Source organism: Pagrus major, chromosome 15, assembly GCF_040436345.1.
Source record: "Pagrus major chromosome 15, Pma_NU_1.0".
NCBI lineage: Eukaryota > Metazoa > Chordata > Actinopteri > Spariformes > Sparidae > Pagrus > Pagrus major.
The window spans coordinates 5,635,130-5,662,123 of NC_133229.1; the positions used below are offsets into that span (position 1 = coordinate 5,635,130).

Below are 26,994 nucleotides of genomic sequence, written 5' to 3' on the forward strand. Positions count from 1 at the left end.
AGTGCCCCTTTAAAGTTGGTGTACCTATTCTGAGTTGTCCTGGTTAAATAGGATTTAAGGAAAGTTCAACCATTTATATTTGCTTCATGGACAAAATACCTTCCCTAACTAAAATAAAAATCAAACAAAAACAAAAAATATTGAGCACTTTTTTTTCTTTTTACAAGAAAACAAAACACATCAAACCAGAAACTTTAAAAAAAAAAAAAAGCAAAATGCAGAAGGGCATCACAGAGCGTGCACACAAAACATGCAGTCAGGAAAAAACATCCCAGGATGTCATTTGGGATGCACTGAATACAAAATGACCAAACAGAGCTCAAACATCAGCAACAGAGGTCACTCACTTGATACTGCTCTAATCCTTAGGTCAGTGATGCAACTTACTGCAAGAGTCAAGAGTCTTAGTTCCCATTTTATTCCTCTTCAGGGAATTTTTAAGTAAGCAACATAAAGTGAAATTGACAATGAGAAGAATGAAAACAGCAAGGTGTAGTCATTGCAAGCCTAACAAACTTACATGTGCAGGTAAATATATATGTACACTTTGTCTTTACAGCGCACTCTCTATGTGCATTGTCATGCCTGACAGTGTGAGAGTTGCTGGGCCTGCACGACTTTCAAAGGTGTATGTCAGAGTTCAGCCAGAGGTGTCAGAGTTTCTGCGCCAACCCCACTGTTGAAGTTGGGGCTAATGGAAACCATAGAGTCATAATGGAAACCACAGAGCCCCGAGTGCAGCGGGTGCCAACAGAACGCAACACTTGTCATTACTGTATCAGCATATGCAGGCTGAGTGCTGTCACTGCACTCACGGGTGTATGCTACACTGCACAGAGTACTATAAGCAACACTAGCATGAAACAGAACCTCGGTATGGCTCCAATGTGAGTCCCTCTCACTTCCAAATAACCTTCAAGGGCCTGTTTCAAATGACAGGCGAGATCAAATAGGCATTTAAAATAGTTCACAATGTATCATGACCTCATTGTTTGCGAGCTCTGTAATCAGTCAGATACTTGTAATCTCCTAATCTCATTTCCATGATAGACTTTTTTTTGTGCTGACAGCTGCTAAATGACTGCACCGCCGACGGCAACACTAAACCCACATGACAAGCCGGTTTTGTCTACGTGTCAAGTCCTCTACATGTAAACACCGAACACATGCATATCTAAATGATTTTGCACAGAGCCTGGTGCCACTCTAAGCCTGTGTGCTTGGTGGGTATCTTCTGATTGTTCCCATATGTTTGCACTGTACGGCTAACCAGAAAGAGAAATGGAAGGGGGTGTGGAAGGAGAAAATAAAGTGTGTGGGAGAAACTATCCTCAGTTTTGACAAGGGCTTCTCTCAACACCCATCTGCGAGTCTCGGCCGAGGTCGCCGGCCAAACATAACATTTCATCAATCTTATCTCAACGACAGGCAAACATTATCGAACAAAGGCTTTTTTTCCTCACGCTGACTCCCTAGAATCTGCCTTGCTGAAGAGAATGACTGAAACCGATGGGAGTAAGATTGGAAAAGAGAAAGAGAGTGAGAAAGACAAGACAGCACAGTAGTAGAGGAAGAAAAGAGAGGAGAGGTCTAAACTCCCTGTTCTGGACACACCACATTTGGATTAAAATCAATCTGTGTGCTGAATACCAGTAAGGTTTGAGCCACGGGGGAGAGGGAGAACAGCACTGCACGATAAGAACTGTGGTAATCCTGTACAGACAGTAAAATGACCACAGTCTCACACATACTTCACAGTGCACTGGAACCTCTGCTGCGAGAGGCCAATTACACATATACATAAATAACATGAGCGTCTGGAGACGAACTCCACCACCACACAGACACGAGAACCAGGCGAGCACCAAGAACCAAGCAGGCAAAGCAAGCCAAAAGCAATTGAGAGCCTCCAATGGGAGCCGAGGCATCCAGCATTCAGGGTGTGGGAGCTGACTGAAGATCAGGGCCAGAGATATGTCAAGCATTGATGATGCGATGATCTAGCGGTGACAGACAACGGGAAGATGGTTTTTTCATGGAGTTGGCCATCAATGAAAAAGCCACAAGACTGCAGGTCACAGAGAACATGCTGGAAATGATGCAGTTAAAGAAAAGTAATTCCATAAAACATGCAAAACAAGCAAAATGAAACAAGAAAAGAAATCATATCCTGCAACAGTCATTGAGATTGATGATGCTTAATAAAGACCACCAATAATAATGCATTTGCAGATTATTTAAATCTTTCTATTTTCTTGTGGAAAAAAAATCCTTTAGAAACGGATAGTAGGGGTTTCATGACTATTTTCTTTCATTTTGATGGATTATGTACTAATTCATCCCTGTAGGCAAGACTGTATTAATGAGATACCAGATCTAATAAGAAATGGGACAACACATAGTGCAAGATATTATATATAGAGAGAGGCACCACACGTTAGTACACTGCAAGTAGTAGTCATGAAAGCTCTATTTTCCAAATTAAATTAAAGCGCAACACAGGATGTTTCAAGGAGGACAAAGAAAGAAAATGAACGGCACACAAATGACTTCAGGAAAGCTCTGAGAGAAGGACAGATAGAGGCAGAGACAGAAGAAGAAGAGAAGATAGAGAGACAGAGAGACAGAGTGAGAGAGAGAGAGTAAAGGGGGCATGGACATGTGTGTCCTAATGGCCAAGGTCTCCAGTCACGCAGTGTGACTTGACGTTATAAAGTAACTTTACTGCTCTAGAAAAAGTTAACTAACCCCCAGTAACTCTAAACTTGAGGGGGACGCACTTGAGTCACACAACCACACCTTGTCTGGATTTCAACTTACTTTCTGCCTCGTGTCGAGTTATAACTCCCTCCGTATTTCTTCCGATTAAGGATGAGAGCAGCAATTTCTGGCACGTAGCGAGCAAACATGGCCTACATGCATGGAACAGAAAAAAAGAAAAGGCATGCAGAGAGGGTTCTACCGCACACAGAAAAACAGCAGAACCATCTGGAATACTTACTTTCTCCCATTAACCGCACTATAGGAACCACCATATTTCTTGCGGTTTCCTATTAACTCTATGATTTCAGGGACGTAGCTGGCAAACATGGCCTAAGGAGAAGATAGAAGACAGAAGAAGAGACTAAAAAAGAGACTAGAACGCCGCAGAGTGGGTGGTGGGGAAACTGGTGCATGAATCCAAATTTCTGAGGAGAGAAAATATTTATTTTTCTTTATGAAAAACTCTCTCGTTGTCTTGATAAACTTCACACGAGAGCTTCATAGAACCAAAAAAAAAAAGTTTTGTTGTTGAGAAAAAAATAGCCCCAGTTTTTAAAGGTTTAGGAACAGGTTTGATTCGTGGGCAAGAATTTTGTCACAGCTGATGAAAAGACAGTCTGTGATAACACCCGAAATCTCTCTGGGTAGCAGAATTTCGTTGAAAGCTGCAGGAGAGTATAAACCTATGTGCCATGTTTTGTCCAACAAACACAGATGATCTGGCAGGTTGATTTGAATAGGCTCACCTGATGGTCCACAGCTGCAAAACACATTAAGACTCATTTGTTGGGCTGGAAAATGAGCTGGATGCATTTTGCAAAGTTTCACAGCCTGATAATCTAACACGAGGTTGTGTTTACATTTACCAGAGCTAACAATGGGCTTCTCGCTGACACTACTCATCTGGGCTTACATCTACAGTAAGGAACAAAGAGGTGCCCTTGCTCTTGTAAATACAAACTTAAGCCATGCTTGGAAAGTGTGCCTATACATTACCAGGAATAATGTGAAATGACGTGAGTTTAATGTGATCCCTGGCTTTAAAATATCTCCAGCCTGAAGTCATTATGGAGCCACTGCTGCTGATAGGAAGCAGGCTGAGGTACGAGCCTAAAGACTTCCAGAGCTCTCAGCACAGAGAAAAACACCACCTATCACCATGACCACGACACTGTACACATCCACACAGCTGTAGGTCATCAGTGCATAGTGATAGCTGTCCAAATACAGAACACAGTAACCTTGATTCGGTTAGATCCTCCATTTTTTTTTGTTAGAGAAGACGGATGAGTGCTCGCAGGTGTGTGTGCGCCTATGCATGCTGTACTAGTGGTAGCCCAACAGGACGCTACATCAGAGGAAGGTGAGGGAGGGAGGCTGCTCTCGCTATGGTAACAGTCAGGCTGGCCTAAGCCTCATCTCCCTGCCCCTGTGTTTGTTGGAATTGTGGGAAGAGACACGGGAGGAGGGGTGTCCTGAAACCGCAACTGCTTTTAAGAAAACAGTAACAACATTGTCAGACAAGAGCTTATACTCTAATCAAATACAGGAATGACACATAAGGGGTAGAGACAAAGGAGCACATAGTACTTTAACTACAGTAGACAGGATACAGTAGGCTAAACAGAAGGATACAACTGCACTATGACATGAAATAACATTTGCTGGTACAGGCAACATATTTCTAATATTTTTTTAAAAAAGAGCACAATGTTGAAATATTATAAAATTCACATGATTAAATTCATTTTTCATTAACCTATCAGTTTCAACAGTCTACTGATGGGGGCAGGCAGGATGTAGGAGGGGATAAGGGGAATAAGGGAGAAAGAAAAGCCTGATTTTACCAAACCACCAAGGATGAAGAAGACCATGAACAGGCGTCCCAAGGTGGTTTTTGCATAGACATCCCCGTAGCCCACCGTAGACATCGTCACCATCAGCAAATAGACACATTCCCAGTAGGAAAGTGACTGGGAATTCTGGAAGTTTTCCCAAGGATCCCCTGAGTTTTCCACCTAAAATGGAGACGACAGAGCGAGGGAGGGAAGGACAATTAGACATGACTCTAACCAACAATTTGTAAATAAGGTTTTGCATGGAGAAACTGTTTAATCAAGTTTGATTAAATCCAGCTACAACTGCTCATGCATTCATCTTTGTTTAGTTATACAGTATGTTCTGTCTATATTGAGCTTAGGCTGCCATCTAGTGGTGAAACAGTTTGCTGCTGTACTGAATTCCTAAGCAGAGCTACAAATACATAATGTATACTACATGAAAGAATTATGACACACTGCATACACATTTTTTTTTTTTTAAAAAATCATTATTTGCATTAACAGGACAGTAAGTCTAATATAATCATAGGAAACATGGGAAGTGACATGGCATACAATCAGGGGTCTCTTCCAGATATGAGCTGGGGAAATAGTGTTTTTATAATACTGATTATGTTTCTTTTCCTCCTTGTCAATCATTGATTTAAAGTCAAAGGGTGTTTCATAGTTACAACTTATAAGGTACCTTTTCAAATCTTAACATTTAAAAGTCTGAATTGATCTTTCTGAAAATATAGTCGATTCTTTTTTTAAAAAAACATAAATTATTGGTTCTTTGCTTTCTGACAATCATTATTGATCATGATTAACCCTACTTCAAGTTGCTACTGCACACTTGGGATGCACGGATCTGCTTCAGCGCCAACACTTACTTTATTAAGCAGGTCAGGCATAAATACATTTCCTTCATTGATCCACTATGAATCTTTCAGTCTGATTTTTAGTTCCACAGGAATATCTGGCTTCATGATACTAGATGAAAACGTGTGCTGGATTTACCATGTTACCCTGCTTTCTTGTATTATTTTAACTATGTTTCTTGTCTGTAAAGCACTTTGTAACAATGTTTTGAAAGGTGCTTTATAAATAAAGTTATTATAATTATCATTAAATTCTGAGTATGTATAGGTATAGGTATAGCTGATATCGCCGTGTTGGTGATGCTCTAATTAATAAGGGCCACCATTGCAACTGAGAATTCAGGTTGTTGTGATGTCATAGCTTTGCGTCTCATGTTGGTGTTGTTTTTGGAACATCATTATTAATGTGTAGAGAGGACTGTGGAGTTTGTGTCTTGTTGGGAACATATTGCGCTACGGTCCACTTTTTTTTACACTAGGTTCACTTATTATTTCCTGTATTTTTTATTGATGTTTTGTTTTTACAGTTTTCTGCCAAAGTTTAGTTAGGTTTAGACAACCAAAATACTTGGTTAAGTTCAGCAAAAGATGATTCAGGCTAAAATAGACCCCTTCACAACTTTAACTGCATGTTAGAAAGAATAACTTGCCCCATGTGCATGTTTTTCTGTCCTTTCTACATGGTTATGACATTGCCAAAATGTGATAGGTGAGTTGAAATGATGGTCCTGGAGCAGCATTACTCATAATGTTCCAGTGTTCCATCAGAATGTGCATGAATATATCCACGACAAGTACATGTCAGAAATCTCAATTTTCTGCTCTCTAGTGAGTTAACTATTGAGTGTATATTATATGAGTTATTATTATGAGTTAAGTTGCTGGAAGCAGTATTGGGAGAGAAAGTTGAATTGGTGCATTGCCACCAGGGTTTTTGAAAAGTACTGCGTGTCACAGTTGTATCGCACCAGTTAGTCAGTCACCCTCCTCACTGGCTCATTAATCACTGGACCCCACTGGCCCTCACATCTGTCCACTTACCAAATGTATGAATCCAGCAGCTGTGAGCCATGTGCTTATGAAGATGGAACATAGGTTCACCAGCTTGATGGAATTGCTGGAGAGACAAAGAAGTAAAAGACATAAAAACTCTCAAAAGACATTAGACCACACGCTCACACACACTGAGATTGGTGAGATAATGAAAGTAACAGCAGGACGGAGCCTGATGTGACTCACAATAACCTTTAAAGCCAGGGGAGCTGAGGTGGAACTTAAATAGATTGTGGGCATATCAACAGATAAAAAAAAAGGGAGAATGTGCTATAAAAATGATGAAAGGGAGCACAATGACGCACAGAATGGGACTCTTAAACCACACATAAAACACATCATTATTAACTTAAACATATAATTATGATACCTCGTAAAATATGCTTAAGACATGCAGCTTAATATTAATCTACGCGACTGATGGATGAATGAGGAAAACTTTATTCCTACCTTGTTTTCAAGATATTCAAAAACTGTAAGATTTCCGAGAACTGTATCAATCTTAGCGCTCTCAGGAATCTTAAGCCTGTGAGGAAAAAGACAAAGAGAGAGACACAGAAAGAGAGAGATCAGAATCAATCTCACACTGGTTCATATTCACACACGTATCCATAAGTTTGGTGTTTTCCGAAACATCTTGACAGCAGCAGCAGCAGCCGCAGCAGCAGGGAAATATGAAAGCAGCAGCTGTGAAGAAAGACAAAATTCACTCAGACAGGTCCAAATGTTTTTCTGCAGCACTTAGGCATATGATGCAAAATTTAGTCTGTGAGACACAAGAAGAAGTTACAAAAACACTTTATTCAAGATGATGTGTTGGAATTATTTATGCATTCAAACAAGTTAGGGGGAACATTATGTGGCCTACTTTACATCAGCTTCAGTCTGTATCCAAGAGCGGCTCGCTGTGGGATTATAGAACAACGTGACACCTGCCTCATTGTCTTTTTACATAACACGACTGATCCCATGCAAACGTGTGTGTGCTCTGTTCCTATGTGTGTCAGTTTGTGTGACGAAAAGTGATATGATTTACTGCCTGGGAAGATAAGACAGTGGCCACATGCTGTCACCAAACAGACTAACCACCTCTATTCAAGATTCAACTTCAAGATCGGGGTTAAGAAAGTCATAAACAGACAATGTATGTACATCCACTGAAACTAACGCCCTTACCCCAGTTGGAGAGGATGCTTAAATTGGACCGTACTGAATAATACAGTCCCGTCTGATCTTCCTTATTCTCCCGTGCATGATAGCCAGGCTTCACCCTGTACCCATGATGATAAAGATCGCCACCGGACTTCTTTCGCCTCCGTGTCTCTCTGAGGGTGTCCAAATTAGCGTCACTGGGTGAACGCCGGTACATAAGCAGCTTTTGAGGAAGCATTGTTTCAGATTTTCAATCCCGTCCAAGGAATTCCTTTGTCTTCTTCCCAAGATGGGAATTACAAAATCAGCACGCCAAAAAATATTTAGGGCAGCGGTGGGTAGAATTTCAAAAGCAACTCCCGAAAACGACAAGAGATAATTCCTAGTTAAAGCAAAACCCAATCAGCGTTAAAAGTTCCTTGTAACACAAACATCTCTAAATACTGTTAAATCCATGGTCACTGCTGCAGACAGATGAGACAGCTGGAGCTGTTTTGTTTGTCTAATCATGCCAGTCTTACCAGGGACTGTGTCTCTGTGTGCAAAATATCAGCTTTAATATAGGTTTGTTTTTTTCCCCATTTTGTTACAGTGCCTTTAATCCTCACAACCCAAACAGATTTACCTTTCTCTTGCCCCTTTTAGTGCTCTACTATGAACCCTTGGAAAGCTTTGTCTCCATCAACACACAGCTGTGTTGAAAATGTTTTCTAAAAAAAAAAAGTCTGACCCCTGCCAGGGATTAGCAGAGATAAAATTAAAATGAAAATAATACAGAACAAAAACAATAATCCCGACTTGTGTCAGTGTCCTGTTTCCACTGGGAAATTTCAAACAGCTGAGTTTAAATGAGCTGCTGGTAGCTTACAGTTATTGTACAGCTCCGGGCTGGAGTCAGCTCAGTTACAACAGATTTTGTTAGACATGGAAAGACTTCTGTCAGATTAGGGATCCATTCTTTAATGACAACACAAGAATTAAAAGGTCATTTTTAGCATGACCTTGAACATTTTTAGACCGGTAATACCCTGGGCAGGATTATCCATGTATGGCATCGCGTAAGAACTCAGTGGCACCACCCAATTTGTGGTGCTCCAAATAAATAAGACAACGACTTTAAATGTTATGTACTGTAAGAGATGCAAACAGGTGCAAAATTAACCATTGATACAATATGTCTGTGCATCCTTCAGCACCACAGAGGCTTGAAGAGATAAGGACAGAAATGATAGTAGTACATTTTATTGCTGATAGAAATATGTTCAAAGACCATTCTGCCAATCCACCCTGGTGTGATATAAGTACATTACAGTACACATTCATATTCCTGAGCCCAACTGTTCTTTAGTTAACTTCAGAAAACCAAGTCTTTCAGAAATGTTTTATCTGCTGTTTCTGACCAAGAAAACAAAAAAAAGCCTTTTCTTTAGTGGATTTTGAGACAAAAATAAATCAGAATATTTTTTTACTATTTAAATTTCTGTTTCTAAATAAAAAGAACAATAAAACATCTACATTTTCTACACCTTCACAATACCTCACCTCACCTTTCAGCTGTTAAAATGGTTGCTTGCAACAGCTTTAATTGGGCATGCCTTATTAGCTATATGGGTGTGATTTTGATTCTAGGTCTCACATGGGCCACTTATGGAGGAAGTAATAACATTTAGCATGACCTGTTGCATTTAGATTTGATCATCAGTATGAGGGTTAGTATGGCATTTCCAATTCGAGAAAGTAGGCAGGGTTTAACTTCTCTTTTTTCATTCCTCTCACAACTACTCATGACACCTTCATGTGTAAAAGCGAGTGCAATGCCATGAGGCCGGAGAGGAGAGATTGTCCAGAAGTGTGCAGCGTTGTCCCCATTTGTACAGTTTCTCACCCCTCTCTATGACTACAGGCTTTTAATCACACCTTCAAGGGTGGCCATTTGCAACAAGTATGAACACTTTTGTCTTTAGACATGTTTGGACAACATATCATACAAACTAGTATATTTAAATCAATCTCACATCTTTAAGGTAATACCTGTTTGCCCATACACTGTCAGTATAATTACCGAAGCAACCCAATCGCCAGAATAAATGTAATGTAAGTTTCTGCAAACCACAGATATGTGGAACCTTTACATTAATGATGCAACTTTATGTTTCTTTATGTTCAATTTTCAGTTTTACCTTGTGACGAGGCTGTGCTTAAAATCTGGTTAGATTGAAGTACAAAAATCACTTGGTTAGGGTTAGGAAAAGATCATGTTTTGGCTTAAAATACCTGTTTTGGTCGCCACAAACACAGCTGGAAAACTGCCCTGAGGTCTCCTTAAAAATATCCAGTGGTTTCTCACTTACAAATGTTGAAACATAGTCTCAAAAAGCAGTCACTGGCTTGTCAGCCCTCTAATCTATAACTCCACCACCATCTCCTCACTCCTTATGTGAAAGTCAGGCCATAAACTTGTGATGTGAACGTTATATAACACTTTTTGTATAAGTGTCAACATGGTATGTTGCCTGTGAAATTAACAAATGTGAATGTATCAGTGGTTTGCCAACATTTTATCCTGGCAACTGGGCTGAAACGACTCCACTACCACATGTAGTGTAAGTCTGTTGGGTTGTATATACTCACAAGGAAATATTTTTGCAATGCGATATGTTTGTTTTTACCTAAGTGAGAGATCCAAGCTGTTCTTTCTGTGGAATGTGGGATGTTCTGGTGAATAACCTGAGAAATGTCCATCAGGTATTATTCAATTAAAGTAAAGGGAAACCAGCTGGAGGAGCCATGTTGCATTAACAGCTTTTGTTTTTTACTCTCTTTGTAAGTCAATTTTTTTGATGCCATTTAAAATATTTAATCAAGGGGAGTTATTAGCCTCCAGAAGTGCAAAAAGAAAGTGGACATGGTAGACTACACACGTCAGAACCCTTTGCATCATTGCAATAAGTAGGTTTAATACAAGTTGCCACGACACCATCTGTCTATGTAGTTTGGCAGGTGATGTCGGCTGCAGTAAGAGTTTTCTTCTCCTTCGTCCTTTTCAGACATGGAATATGTATTTGTGTTAAATGGTTGCTAAATGGTAAAATAGAATGGATATTCTTTGTGAATTTTTGTGTTGGAGGTATAAACAGAAATGAGTACAAATTGAAAAGTATAATCAACAACTGCTTTGAAAATTTGGCACTCAGACTACAAATATTAGACATTTTACCACACTTTAAAGACTGAGTGATGCCGTGATGGAGGCTTCTGGGGACAGCAGTCTCTCAATTAGTGTGAAGCATCTGTGTTTGTGTTATACTGTACATCTGTGTATGTGTGTGCCATGTGTTCAACACTTTGTGGGACAAATATCTGTTTTCATCATCACATTTTAGGACTCATTTCCCAACTGGGGACAAAAATCATTGTCAAAACAGAATAAATGTACTGTACGTCAATACAATGTGCTCACACTTGTGTTTGCGAGTGCATGTGTTGAAAAACTCTCAATGAAATTCTGCTCCCTTCAATCACGTGTTCACGTATGAGAAAATCTCTTCCCCACACATGCCAAAGCCTCTTGCACACACAAGTGTCAGCTGGCCAGATGCTCATTCAAAGGGGTTTTTCTGCTCCATGCCCACTCTTACTTCATTGAGGATTTGCGAGCCAGAGCACGGCCTCTCTGTCACATGTCCTGGCAGAGAAGCCTACTGGGACCTTTTATCAATCAGCAGTCTGGGATGCTTCATCTGGGATAATACTGTCAGTCAAGCCAGCCAGGATTAGATTATACGATGCCATGCAGCATTAAAACACACATACACTGGAGCACTGGACCTTACTGGACATTCATACTGGTTAGACAGCACTTGCAGTACATACATACATTTGACAACAATTCATTTTTGCTGTAACTATAACTCAACTTACTGCAAACATGTGATACACATGAGAAGCTCAGCTTCAGCAAAGAGGCTTAAACTTCCCACAAATTTGTTTCCCCGCCCCTGAATGTACATGGAGGCTTCCTGCCAGCTACTGAAGGGCCATATGAGGCAGATGCACTGATGCCCATGACCATGTCAGGTACTGTAAGCCTCTTTCAGCAGGGAAACACAAGGGATCAACAAACAGTATACTAAAGCACCACTAGGAGGCAGTAGCAGGTTAGAATCAAAGCCATGTCTGAAGGCTACCACGCTGCTGTACATTTTCAAAGCCAACTCAACATCAACATTTAAGATGCTGCCATAAAATCAGAAAACAAAACACATCCATCCAATACAACAGTTTAGATTGTAAAATTGCCTGTGAATGGCCCCACGGTCCTAAAAATAATCCAAACCAACATTGCAGTCCCCTTGTGGTTTTCAACGATTCAAGCATGAAGTTGAGTTGAGACTTTCAACCATCCATATGCTAATCCTCCACCGCTAGGACTCTCTTGGGAGCAATGCTCAGTTCAAGTAGTTAAAGGAGATTAATTCCCTTTTCCAAGGAAGAACTCTGCAAGCCCTCTTGCATTAGCCGCACATCGTTTCCCCTCCTTTCAATCAATGTCCAATTTGCAGAGGCAGAGAGAGAGCATAACTTGAAATGCATACAGCATATACTTCCTCGGGTGCAGAGTGGGCGAGCGCGCTACCACACAGCACAGGGCAGAACCCCTATTAGTGGTCTTTTTATAATCTGAGCACACCTCCACTGGATCTCCAACAGTCTTCTCATGCAGGCCCACAGCAGAAAGAGTGAAACCAGTGGTAGTGTAATTATGATGAATTATGCTGGCTGTGGTGCGTATTCCCCAGAAAAGATGAGCTAATCTATCGGGAATAAGGAACACAATACACATTCTTAACGACCACCATGGCTTCCTCTAAAAAAGACTGTCTATACACTTAACTAAATGAAGGTAGCACCAATTATCGATCAGTCCATTGATTATTAGGAAAACCAGTACTGCCCTGCAGCTTTCTGGAGGAAGACATTAATAAGGGGCAAAAGTCTTTGGGCAGAGGTGGGAAGTAAAAAGTACAAAGACTTTGGAAGTGTACTTAAGAAGATTTTTTTCAGGTATCTGTACTTTACCTGAGTATTTATTTTTTCCTTTTGCTCCCCTACATTTTCACATAAATATCTGTACTTTCTACTACTTACATTTTCAAAACAGGCTCGCATTTGAGGGGAATTATGGATTATTTTTATTTTGCACCATTGCACAGCGCCTTCCCATCATCAGTGCATATGGCGCACCTCAGACATTGCAAGACGGAAACAGACTCGAGGGAGACTCGAACGGGGAGAAAAGTCGTGTTCGTGTCTCATATCTGCAGAGACCCTGCCTGTATTTTCTTTTATTTGCTCAAATTTTTGTTGTGCTCGGGACGCCTTACTAACCCTAAATGTTGGTATTTGATGTCCTGAGAATGATACTCAACTCTATCTATCTTTAAGATTGAAAGTTTTTGAATTATATTAATATGACGTAATTAGCTTTGCACAGAAATCGCTGGTAAAAATGTCCTTAAGAGGGATATTTTTGTACTTTCTTGTCATGGTTTGAGTTTTTGGTTTAGTTATTTCCTGTTTTATTTTGTAGTTATATCTTCTTGTGTCTTCCTGCTCATCTGTGTTCCCGGTGTTCTGTTTCCCTCCTGTGTTCCTGTGCTCCTCCTCAGTCTGATTTCTGCCCCACACCTGTCTCACATCATCCTCTTAGCATTGCCCTGTTCCCTGTGTCTCTCCACCTGCACCTCATCCCTGCTTACTTTAGGCTGTATTTAAGCCTGTGTTATTCCCTCACTCTTTGTTGGTTTGTCTGTTCTGTTTCCCCAGTGTCAGTCCCGTGTCTCCTGTGTTCCTCATATTCCTCATGTTCCTGGTGTTCCCATGTTCCTGGCGTTCCCGCTTGTGTTCCCCGAGCTTTTGGTTTGTTCTTCTTTTGTTTTTTGTATTTCTCATTCTTTTGTGGATTTGCTCCCACCTGTTATTGTTAGTTTTGTTGCTTGCTTTTTGGATTTTTTTTTAGGATTTTGGGATTTTGGACTTTTGATTACAGCTTACATCATTAAAGCTCACGTTTTGTTGTTTCAACCTGCCTGTTTGTCTACATTTGAGTCCCTTTGTGTTTAACATGACACTTTCTTACTTTTACTTGAGTGAAGAAGTTGAATCAGTACTTCTAGTCTTTTTTTACACTGTATCTGTACTTCTACTTGAGTGAAAAATATGTGTACTTTTGCCACCCGTCTTTAAGACAGCTGCAATTTCATTTTTTTATTAGCTGCTATCAAAGGCCCTGGATCTTGTCATTTTCTCAGACTCACACTGATTAATTGTTCTTATTTTCCTGTCACAACAGGGCACTTACTGTATGTCGTAATTTCCATATTAATACAGGATATAAGCAGCTAATCATGATTCCTGTCCTACCTCCTCAGAGCCTGAATATTAACAGACACTTTCAGCGCCCAATTAGTATTCTGCCTGTACACAACATCCGACTGCAGATCTACACACTGTTCATTTTATAACTTAGGCTTTGCAACACTCTATGTAGCCTTTAACACACACCACCACTAAATATATACTTGAGCCAGTGGGAGTTCTGCTACTATAGTGTGCTGTGGTTATATATGTCCAACGCAGCAAATATAGACCTCAAGATTATTCCCTTTTGAACATAATAGTAATAAAATAAATAAATGCATATTAATAGCCCTGGAATCTAGGGCATCTCTCAAAAACAATGAATTCACACTCTTAGCTGCTGTTTATACACAACAACCCACACTGCAGCTGTATTGTATATAAAAAGGCATATTAGGAGGATACGTAATGATCACAGGTAATTATTCACTGCAGAGTGTCAGGCTGCAGCCAGACCACCATTTCACAGTCTTTCATCATCCTCATCAAGGCCCAACACTTTACTGGGGATGAGATGAGGACAGCTTACATCATGAATACCAGGAACCGGATTACTTGACTTGGCCGTATCCAATTCATTACACAGCTTAAGAAAACTTCATCACTTCAGAGATCAGACTTTTCACAGTTTCATATTACTTCACAGATTTAATGCTTCAAGTGTTCATGTAAGAACATACACTGTGGGCTATAAGGCAGACCCTTCCACAACCCTGAATCTGAGTGTGACTGATTTATATCATGTAACAAATAAAGGTTTATTACAATTTGGGTGTTATTTTAAATACTTTGGTCATGGTTTCTAGCAAAGTAATTGCTGAGATTGGGAGCTCGGCAACATCGCTACAACAACATGCAAGTCCAACAGAAATGAACAATTAGTAATAAATTAGCAGACCTGCAACCAGTGATTATTCTCATTTTAAAAAATCCGCTGATTATTCTCCTCATTAATCGAGTTAGTGTTTGGTTCATGGTTCATGAAATGTCAAAAGGATATTCATGACAATTTACCGAGGTGATCTCTTTCTATCATCCTTAAATGTAAGATGCCATTTGATTATTTAATCATTAATTAAATCTTTGCAGCTCTTTTCTATATCTGATCTATAATCCAATGTTTTATATCAAAGTGGCACAGCCAAAATGTAAAAATCCTTGACTGCACAGGTAAACGTGCATGTACAACTACAGTAAGCATGGTCGGTCAAAGTTGAATCAGGAAGTCTGTAAACAGTAATGGACGTTTAAAACAGACGTCCGCCTTCTCTTTCAAGTAAGTTTGGTTAACCTGGGGTGTTGTTTAAAACCTGTATGATCAACTTATTGCTCATGTTTCATGCCCAGTCAGACCTCTTACTGACAACAATAATCTCAGAAATTAAGCAATTGTTAGGTATCATTAAAGGGTTTTCACACAACATACATTTTGACTTGTCATAGGATGAAACGCAAAGACGTTACTAATAACATTAAAGGGGCTCTGTGCAACAATTTCTAACACTTTACATGTATTAATCACTTCTTTTTTTTTGGCCATATGTGTCCAAGTCTGTGGACGATATGTTTAAGTGGTTTAACACTGCTGGTCTGTGGATTTCTTTGTGAAGGATTCGGGTCGGATTTTCTGCAACAGTCCAAAGGATGTAAGGTTATGCATGTTCTCAAGTTCTCGAGTTCTGCTCATCTCAGTGCCTCTATCTGCTCCGAGTAAGAGCAACAGTAGCTAAAGTTAGTTAGAAATTAGAGTCCGCTAACATAAACTAACTGGATTACAGAGCCCTTTTAATGATGGCTCCATTCTTGGTTAGGTGTCCCAGTAAACCAACAGTAAACAAGCATGTGCGCTACCCGGACCCTGAAACTGAATAACATGGAATTCAGCCATCATTCATTTTCTTATTTAGACCCGTCCTTTTCCTACTGTGAGTGGACAAGTTGTCCTCAGTGAAAAGGGCCTATAACCATTGAGAATGATTGTTGAAAGGAAAAAAGGATTTGAAACAGGATTTTCCTTTCAATGTATCTGAGTAAGTAAGATGCGTGTTTGAAGGAAAGGTCAGTTTGAGTATTTAGCTTCACAGGCAGCGCTACAAAGAAACTCTTTTTACTGCAGTGTAATTTAGGACACAATACTCCGAACACACTGAGAAAAGTAGGTCGTTACATAATGCAGGTTAGGGTGTTTTCCAGTCTGCTCATGCAAGAGTGTGTGTGCATTTGTGTGTTTTGTGTGCGTGTATTGGGACAACACATGATTTTGCATGAACCTTTTTTTGCGTGAGAGGGAATGAGCCCATTAGATGGCAGTTACAGACCGCTGTGAGGTATTCCAGGTGCAACATCCCGACAGGGCAATTACCAATGAGTCTGAAGCACAAGCACATACACACACACAGACACGCAGCCCGATTCTGAGTCACTCTCACTCCCATTAGCCCATCCACTCTGCTGTGTCTGTGTTCCCTGAAACATCAGAGGAACCCAGCCCTGTCACTTTCAATGATGAGGGAAAGTTGACTGCAGCCCAGAGCGAGAGGGCCTCAGAGACACACTCCCAGTAATGGGGAGACAGAAGGGGGATCGGGAGGCAGAGGGAGAGATAGGGACTGATAAAAGGAGGGGTGACATGTGAAGATAGAGGGCAAAAAAAAGAAATAGAGAAAAGGGAGTGGTGCAACAGAGGAGCTGAGAGAAAAAATGAAAAATGGTGGGAGCAAGCGAGGCTGTATAGTGAGAATGGATTTATGAAACGGAGAGCTGCAAAAGGGAAATTGAAAGAAACACCTAAAAGAGATATCCAGACTTACCAAGCCAGCTTCTGTTTAAGTAGACTGAGACAAACACGGGAGGAACAGTGAAGAAGTCGACCACTGAGTTGACCTCCAGCCAGAACCACAGCTTATCATTGGCTGCTATAAACTGTCAAAAGAAATAGAGATGGCATTGAACATGGCTTTTAATGTTTTACAAAACACCTCCACCCCGCTATCGCCCACCATTTAAAACTGCATGCTGTGTCTTCCTTTGGCATTGCTGGCATACTGTATAGAATGACAAAAGCTTCACCCCACTTGCTGAGTCATGCGAATGGTTGGTGGGGTAAGCAGCTTATCATTTTATTTATTCATTCATTCAGGATGTGAGGCTTGCGTTTGCACCACTGGAATGCTGCTCTGGCATGACAGCCATGCTCGCGACATCATTACAACAGTGTCAGTTTAATCTAAAGGCATGCTGTGGGAGCAATCGTAGGTGACTTTAGGTGGTGTCTTTTGTGTAAGTGTTGTGGGTTGTCCTGTAAAAATGTTACAGCTTTAATCAAAATGTACTGACTTGAAAATTTAAATTCTTTATCTTAAAAAGAAAATATAAACATTCAGTATACCGGAATGTGGTGTATTGATGAGATTTTATAGAAGATTTCAATGTATGTAAAACAATGTCTGCCTTTATGGCTGTGTGCATATTGTTTGTGCGAGCGTATTGAACAGCATGTCTGTAAATGTGTTTCAGTATATGCATGAATGAGTGTATGCTTCGTGCATGTGTGAGCATGCATGCACAAGTGCCAACCTACCCGCAGGCCGAAGTAAAGAAGGAAGAAGACGTTGAAGGCCATATCGATCTGTAACGTGAAATCTTTGTAGAAGTTCTGGCAGGATTCTATAGGACTGGAAAAGAAAGAGAGAGAGAGGTTTGGTTAGTTTGAGGCTGTTTTGTTGAGCTTTGAAACCAGTATGACCAGGCAACATGTGTGGAATCACTATTACAATATTGAAAAGATTAATTTTCCAATATGTCAGAAAATGCTTAATATAGGCAAACTATATGTATCACACTGATGCCAAATGTGATGAACTGTGTCCCACTGCCATACATTACATCAGACAGAACTTAATCACTGTTTATTAAGAGTTATTAATTTACCCAACCTATCCTATCACCACAACATTATTTCACCAAAAGACAATGACTTATCACTCACCCATACATACCAGGATAATCATACATTTAGGCTGTAACCTTTTTCTTTGGCTTGATCCTGATCACTTTTTATCAGTAGGGCTGGATACCAATACTGGCACCAGTATCTGATGCAGGTACTAAACATACCGGTACTACTTTCAGTAATACTTAACTCTCTTGAAACTTTAAAATGATCACGGAGGTACTTGGGGACCTTTGGTACAAGAATATGGTTGAGTTTGCAGATAACAATTTGATTTGATTTTTTTTAAATCTGCATATATATGAATAGATGCATAGAAATGAACAGGATATTTTTATGATTTTTGCATCTAATTATTAAACATACTGTGTAAAAAAAAAAGGCCTATGTATTTCAACAAAGGAAAAAAAAAACAAACAGAAACTTTCCCTTTTCAAACAACCTTTGTGACCATTTGACTATAGATTTCTGAGTTTATGTGGCACACTTGAATGCACCATAGAGTCCCTGTTGGTGTGTGTGTGTGTGTGTGTGTGTGTGTGTGTGTGTGTGTGTGTGCGCGAGGACAGAAGCAGTGTGCCCATAAATGACATCATACTGCAGAAGAGACTCTCAGCATAGTTTTCTTTCATTTGATGACTATTTTATTTACCCACCAATACGGTGGATAGGGTTATGAGATGTACTCGCCAAATGGAAAATCTCCTTGCACTCGGTGTTCGGGGGGGTTTAATTTCAGACACATGTCTCGCTCTCTCTCTTTATTCTCTCTCCAGGATACATTGGCAGGTGCTGAAAGTTGGCACTGATTGATTGCTTGTACTGGCATTATTCAGTCGGTACCATTAAAAGCACCGAGTTCATTACCCAACCTTTTTCCTCAATTGGGCTCACAGTGCTGATAAGAAACTGTTCTATGGTAACAACAAGCAGTTTGTAGCTGTCAAGGTCAAATGCTACTGAGCAACAGTCTTCATTAATATTGACCCATCCCTGGCTGTAAATATTTCCAGTTACTGAGAAAACCTCTATCTGTGAATGTCAAATAGTTTCATCAAAACACTGGATGAAAAACACCATTACTTAATTGTTATTAATGATGCGACTTTAGTAATTTGCCACTGAGTTTCACCGACACCCTGCAAATCCTCCCGAGCCCAAGGCAGGCACAGACCGAGATAAAAGACCTATCTGTAGAGTCAACCACACAAAGATGAAACAGCTGAAAATAAACTGAAATTGGTCGTTAAGAGCAGTTGCTTTCATGTGACAGTACATTCAGCAGGCATTAATTATTCAGCGTCTGTCAAACAAAAAAAAAATATTCCAACAGATCTTTCCCTCATATGACAGAATCTCCACACGGAGAAAGAGACTGCAGAGCTCTCGCCATTTAGCTTGGCGGGTGTTGCTTTAAGAAAAAGGCGGATGATGATAAATGAGTCGTGAGCCGTCTGGTCTGTCATATAATCCATCTTCATGTTTACCTTGTGATGATTAACCATTAGCTAGTGGGTGCCCTCAACAAAAGCAATAATAAACAGCGTGCCAACCCCATTCTTCACTTGGTCATGGGCCTATAGCATTTTGCTCTCGAGGTAATGAGGAAATCCCATTGTGGGAAGAAAATATGAATATGCATTATGGTGTGGCTGGCTATAAGGGGACCTCTGGGAGCGTATAGATTGGCAAGGGAACACACACAAGGCTGTTACAAGAGTACATAGTTACAAGTCCCATACGTTCAAATTAAACATTTAACTCTACATTTGTATGCATGGAGCCCATAGGGGCACAGCGTGAGATCCAGAATAGAGTTAACTACATAACCTCCAGAGGTAGAGAGGAGTGAGGCTTAATCATCTTTGAGTTAACATAAAAAATTTGATCACACGATGATCCATTATAATGGATGACTGAGTGCAGACGTGCCGGAGAAGATGTATTGCTCCAAGAGGATGATCCAACTTCTAATTCATGACTGTGTGGTTTGTCTCAAGCATATCCTCAGGACTGATGTGATCTTTAAGATGATGTAAAACCCTGGCCCGTGTCCAAGATGATTAGAATGAGTCTGATTTATGCAGCAATTTAAAAAAAGAACGATTTTATTTGGTTAAAAGGCATTTTTTCAGACAGTGCCCTCAGACTTTTGACAGAGGTTAATTTTCTGACCCCTCGGAGGACTTGACATTGATCTGGCCTAAATACTTAATTATTTACTCTCCACCGGCATCTCCATGTGATTCTCCGGCCGTTACACTAAACAAATGTGTTGAAACAAACCAGTCATGAATCATACATACAGCCCAAACATAAACAATTTCCCTGTGCCGATTAAATGTAATTTTCTATCGATATATAGTCTGCCAGATTGAGAAAGCCCTCAACCTTATTCACACTACACACTGGAGCTCATGTGACCTCACTGTGAAAAAAACACACAACCCTTACAGACCTTTGTGAAAAAAGAATGAACACACATATGAGGACATACATACACAGATGGTGCACACAGAAGACAGCATTTGGAGTGGTCACTGTGGGATTTCCCCTTGGGCCCATCTCTGGCCTAATTCTGAATAACCGCTCATCCTCAGTCACATGACCCAAAGCATTCTCAATAGCACAGAGGGAGCATGGCGGCTCACAGCAGGGGCTGAGTGGTGCATTGAATTGGTCTTGATTTCGCATTATAAGACACCACAATAACAGCTTTAATTTAGTCATTTTATATAATTGTTCTTTGATAGTAAAGCTTATCATTAACTAAAGTAGAGGGAAGACACATCACACAGACCTGTGGTTTCTCTCTTAGGCTCAGAGGCACAATAGGAAAATTAAGAGTTCATCGGTTCAGGGCGGGAAAGGTTCACACAGTCTATTACTGGGAGTGAATAAATGTGTTTCCAACCACATAAAAATGATAATGTGGACAGAAAAGTAAATTAGTTACTGTATATATGGCAAGTCATAGTGTTTAACTGAATCATCAGTCAAGATAAATAGCTCTTAAACACAGCTCTGCATACACAAGAGCAAATAGATGGAGCAAAAAAAGCAAATAGACGGAATTAGATCTACTGTACGAGTAGAGCTGTGACTCATCATCCATACACAGACGGCTTAACAGTGAGCCATCCTTTTTTCTGCAAACATCAAAGCAATATTTCAAATTAATGCATTTCTTGAAATGTAATCTAAAGCTGCACGAATCACTAATTTTATATTGGACAAGGGGAAAAAATGACTTCTACCAATAATTTCCACATCTTTCAGCTCACTGTTTTGACTTTACAGCCTGACACTTGACTGTTTTTGTTCACCGCTCTCATCAACCTGGTTTCCAGCACCCTCAGACAAAGTTGTCAACTACAACATAATATGATAATGAACATAATAGAGCATTAAGCAGCTAAATACAGATGGAGCAGGAGTAGGAGTTGGTCAGATCAAAACAGGACCAAAAATGAGTGAATATTGGAGTTACATTTATCAGGTGGCCAGAAACATCACTCCAAATAAATGCTAATGTTGCTCCATGTCGGCTTAATGTGTGCAGGTGATAATACTGTATGCCAAGGTTGTGTTTACAGCTTGATGCGCTACCACTATGGGCAGACAATTCATTTAATGCAGGTTTAAATTGACTTAACTAGTGCAGTGCCCGTTCAAAACATGCTGTTCAATTATTTGGTCATGTGAGGGGTTTACAGATCCAGTCTTAAGCCTATTGAACTGCTCACTGAGTCATCAGAGTCGTCCCAATAATGTCAAACATGTTTGATATTTAAAATCTGGACGATCTCCATTTGGTGTATGTCTGCTTCCCCATGAGTTCACAACAGAGGGGTAAAGTGAGGCTGTGCATTGTTCCCTCTGATGCAATAGCCTTATCTTTAGTGTGTGATGTCAGTTCTTATGTGTGTGACAGAACCCGATGTCTTGTACTAGCCAAGTTTCAGTCTGCAGAGCCATGAAGCCAGAGCACTGAAGCCACGCCCGCACTGCTGTACTGAGCAGTGTTTATTCAAAATGTACTTATACATGTTGCATGTCCAAATTGCACCAAATTTGACGCTGCACTTCCTTAGAAACTCAGCAACACATCTGCCAAGTGTGAAGTAGATCAGATGAAGAGTTCTTGAGATATCTGCATAACAGACACACAGAGATTCCTGGCTTTATAGCTAGATATGTCCACAGAATTCACTCATCATGTCACCGGAATGCACAACCTGCTGTTTTGTTGGTACTAACAGTATTTATTTATTTATTTCTTTGCAAAGGTTTAATCTAATTTAATATTTTCTGGTGGGTCTACTTTTCAGTTTTTACGGTTTTAACTGGGTGGGGACGGGGGTGGGGGGGTGTTACATGTTAGATGTGACATGTCAAGTTTGTTGTTGTCAGTTATATGCTTCTACTGGATGTCTAAATTCCCTTCGGGATAAATAAAGTATCTATCTATCTATGGAAAAGTCCGAACAAAAACTAAGCATAAGGATTTCGTTAATATAATTGTGTCTCTCTATCTGCGCCTCTTTCTTTGCAAAGAGCATGTAAGACAAGACACCATCCTGATTCCTGCTTCCAATGTCACTTCACACTGCACAGCGACAAGGGATTCCTGGTCACACGCTGCCAGTGTCCTGCAGAAAATAGATCTGCCCACCACAGTTCTTATTACTTCTTAAGCCCTGGCACAGCCTGGGGTTACACCATCCTGCCTGACAGGCAGAGGAGGGAGAGAAAGAGAGGGGAAGAGAAGCGAGGTAGAGAAAGAAAGACAGCAGCAAGACATGAGGAGATAAAAGAGACGGGGAGAGAGGAGAGGTAGTGACAGTCAGAGGGAGAGGAAGAGGAAGAGGGGAAGATGAGGATGTGACAGAGTGAGATGGGAGGGGGGCTAAGCTCCCAGAGGAACTGAAGACAATTTGTCCCATATATATAGCACACAGGCTAGTTTAGAGCCACATGGAAATTGCCTGGAGATTCCTGAGCTTCAGTGTTGAACTTCAGTCGTCTTATGTTTGACTGCACTAAACTCCTAATCTGCTTATTAGTAAAGCTAACACTAACATATAGTCTACATGTATACACGCAGTTACATGCAGACACACATGACAACAGCCTGGGGAGGGCTGCAGAGCACGTATGTCTATTTCAGGACATAAAATGTTTCCCCACGTTAACCTCCTCTGACCAGGAACTCTGCTGCAACCAGAGAGGTAAACCTCATTTGTTCACAAGGGCAAAGGGGGTACGTTGATGATGATGTTCTAAAAATAGTCCTAAACACCTTCAGTCAGTCAGCAGGAGCCAGCCATTCGTTAGCCTGCACATGACCTTGGCTAGCTGCGGGAGCAACAGCCCGGTTTCCCCCTGAGAAAACAATAACAACAACACACTGCTGCCTGCTTGACTAATGCTCACAACGACACTAAATCTGAGTCATTCTTCATCTCTCGCTAATGTCTTACTGCTCTAGTAAGCTCATAAGCATCTCAGAGTGTAGTTACATATTCATGGTCTTGTTTGTTAGTATTCAAGTCGCCCCATAAAATCAATACACAACCCAAACAGAAAGATGTGAATGCATTTAGAATGGGTTTTGAGCGCGATGACTGAATGTCTGGCGTACGTGCTGTATTTCTCCTGAGGGTGGTGCATGTACACACCAGGGAGGGGTCTGTGAAGCTGAAAGAAGGCCAGGTTGATACTTAAATGACTGATTTAGGTCAAGGCACCATTACTAAAAATAAGGAATACTTACGCACCTACGAGGGCAATGGACAAATAAAACCTCCCCAGGGAGGCTAAAAATAGATAGCTCAAATTTTTCATCCAAATGCAAATGACTTGTATCCCGCTCCAAGCATTTCCTCTACAAAGATGTTATTTATTTGGTCTGTGACTGAAAATACAGTAGCCTAAAACTAACATACCACAACTTCATGCTGTGTGCTCAATAATACAACAAAAATGAGAAAAAGGGATCAGCTCTGTGTTGGCAAGAGAGGAATGACACGCAGGTTTATGAATTTATTCAGAAGGCATTGTTACAGTACAATAGCTAAACTACACACAACACAACACTCCTCTTTTGGACACAAACCAATTAAGAGATAAAAGCTGTGCTTATGTGCCTTATGAAAAAAAGTCCTTATGAGCACACTGATTAATGTTGTCAAGCAAATGAGGTTTATTTGTTCTAATTTTAGGTCATTCAGCTAGGGCATTTTGACTTCCTCATGCAAAATAACCTTCAATCAGTAGAAAAGTAAATTCACAAATTGTATTAATCAAGTAATTACAAGAATCCCTGCTAATCAGCTAATTAAGAAAAAAAAACATATCCCTTAGGACCAAAGAAATAGATCAATTTGAAATTATTCATTTATTCTGCAGCAAAATTCTCACTTTAATTTGAATTCTTATCTAAATATAATAATTGCATTTTCAAGCTCGCGGTTGAGCTCATCCAGGAACTGAGACATTCAAAGTTAAAATAAAGATTTGAAATTAAACATGGATTATAGGAAACTAATTAGTTCAGTATTCTCTAACTCCAGTTTTGGATCAGTTTGTTTGGACTGGTGTGAAAGCTAAAATTTGAACTCTAGTTGATCTGCTTCACATTTAAGTACAGACCAATTGTATGATAATACAGTAGACACGTGATTTATTTTGATAACTGGGCTGGCCGTGGACTTTGAGTGATTTTCATCCCCAGGTTGAATAATCAAATACTGACCCTTTGGCCCACCATCCCAAAGCGTCTGTATTTGAGAACCAGGGAGAGAGACTCTATGTTTCTCCAAAATCACTGAGTGCACCTTTAAATGTGCATGGTTTATGTGCTGATCATGGGAACTGTTAACGAAGCCATTTGCAATCTGTATACTAATGAAAAATAATTGGAAAACCATGGCGAGTGGTTCAAAATAGCATAGTTTCAAGCTGCTTCTGGCTGCTCAACAATATTCATAACAGATGAGGTCCAGCTGCAATCTCAGATAGGTAACATAAGTGGTATACAGTACATATGTTGGCATGAATTGAAAGTATAAATTGTCTCAGCAGGTAACAGTCAGTCATAAAATGATTTCCCTCTTTTTAAGATATTGAAAAATCTGAGTGGATGCTGAAAGAGTTGATACTGTGGCCACAAAGGCACTTAAATCACTTCAATTTCATCTGGGATTTATTAAGTTGACTGAATGTTTTGTTTGAGCGGCTCATGCTGTGTTCATGCTGTGGTCTAAAAATAGTCCTTCCGCTCAGCATTGAGGGATATCAGGCAACTGCAACAGCAAATGGCCTTTATATCGCCATGGTGACTTTGATAAACAAAGAGGCTGGACCATTCAGCGTGCCCTGATACCAGAAAAAAATATTAAATTGCAGACGCTAATCTCTCCGGTAATTTCTTTCATTAGGCTTCAATCACTGAATCTGCATTTCCCAGACGGAGTGACAGGCGGGGTAATTTCACTCTTGTTAGAATAATACTTCAGGGTTAACATGTTATACCATCGCACTAATTCACTAGTTCAGCCTCACCACATGTGAGCTAAGCACGACTCCAAAGGCTGCTGTTGGGATCGTCCTCAGCTCATGCTCGGATATCAAAAGCAATTAAAAAGCTTAATTTTTGCAGTCTACAGGGAGAGGCTCAATAATCATAGAGAACTGTGATGTTCCATAACACTCACAAAAGCTCATTATCTATGAGTGTAATGTTGACATTTCATATTCTGTCTTTTATCGGAGCAAATGCCGATTAAAATCCTCCTAAAAGTGTGTGGAAAAGAAAACGGAGGGATTTTAGTTAATTTCTGGATATTTGATTTTCAAATGAGCGATTTCTTCCTGCCACAGTTTGTGGATTTAAATCTGAAGCCACTTGGGGATGGTGTCAACCAAGAATTAAGTCTTCTCTGATCCAGGCGGAGACTCAGGTGCTCCATCCAGACCGAACACCCCAAGAAGGAGACGTCCTCATAGGTTACCCTGCATCGCCACAGTGTCTGCCAAGCTTGTCTCACTGCTCAGCCATATTTCTCACCTTACCCCATTAATTAGTCATCAGGCTCTGCTTCTTTTTTCAGTGCTGACATTGATCGCACACTAATGATAGAGTTACAGGCACAGGCCGCTGCTTATGACTCCTTTTAGAGACGAAATCTTGTTTGTGTGTCCGTACGAGTGTGCTCTTGTGCGAGTTAACGTGACTATGCAAGTGTGCGCACACAATAGGTGGTACGTGTGGCGGAGAGGGATCGAGAGAGGAGAGAAATAGAAACAGAAGTGGAGCAGGAACAAGGGCATCCCTTTAAGAGTAGCCTGCAGAGACTTTGTCCTATATTCCTCTCTATTTGTTTCATGGGAGCACAGAGGAGGGGAAAAGAAGGGATGAAGGATAAGGGATGAGCCAAGGTATTAAAGCAGATTCAGATGTGGGCGGGAGAGGACGCAGTATCCTCCCATTGAAAATATCACCAAAATAGCATCAGTTTGGCAAGTGAAGTCTGCTGCAGAGGAACAGAGAAGGCGCTGTCTTTTCATGCATTATTATGTGTTGCACAGAACTGTGGTAAACAACCACTTTGTCAAAACAAACAGATGGACGGTCATTCTCATATTCATTCCCATTCATTAAAAAAAAGCAGTCCTCTTAACAACAACACGGTTGCCAAGTCAATGACTAGTAATCTCTGTGCTCAACTGGGAGGGCAGCCAATTAACAATTCCCTCTTTTCAAAATCTGTCTACCTGCTTCCACAGAAGGCTTTGCTGTGTTTTTCGGCGGATCTTTACTGCAGGATATTAGCCAACATAGCTCCTGCGATAGGAAAGCCCTACCTGTCAAAAGCTAGAAACAAAATAGCTCCTGGAAGACTGGAGCCTGGCCACCAGAAAGGTACGCTTTCTTCAGCATTTTACCCAC

At 40.5% G+C, this 26,994-nt stretch overlaps 1 protein-coding gene across 6 annotated transcripts in view; it reads right to left on the bottom strand.

Annotated features, from left to right (window-relative positions):
* The window catches only part of kcnma1a (potassium large conductance calcium-activated channel, subfamily M, alpha member 1a), a 152,703-nt gene that overhangs the window by 52,539 nt on the left and 73,170 nt on the right, over positions 1 to 26,994 (bottom strand). For all 6 annotated transcript variants that reach the window (XM_073481734.1, XM_073481733.1, XM_073481738.1 and 3 more), the window contains exons 4-9: positions 17,670 to 17,763; positions 16,900 to 17,011; positions 6,968 to 7,043; positions 6,506 to 6,581; positions 4,611 to 4,781; positions 3,002 to 3,093 (exon numbers count right to left, since the gene is read on the bottom strand). In XM_073481734.1, the coding sequence (XP_073337835.1) occupies positions 3,002 to 3,093; positions 4,611 to 4,781; positions 6,506 to 6,581; positions 6,968 to 7,043; positions 16,900 to 17,011; positions 17,670 to 17,763 (621 nt within the window). The remainder of the gene's footprint in view (positions 1 to 3,001; positions 3,094 to 4,610; positions 4,782 to 6,505; positions 6,582 to 6,967; positions 7,044 to 16,899; positions 17,012 to 17,669; positions 17,764 to 26,994) is intronic.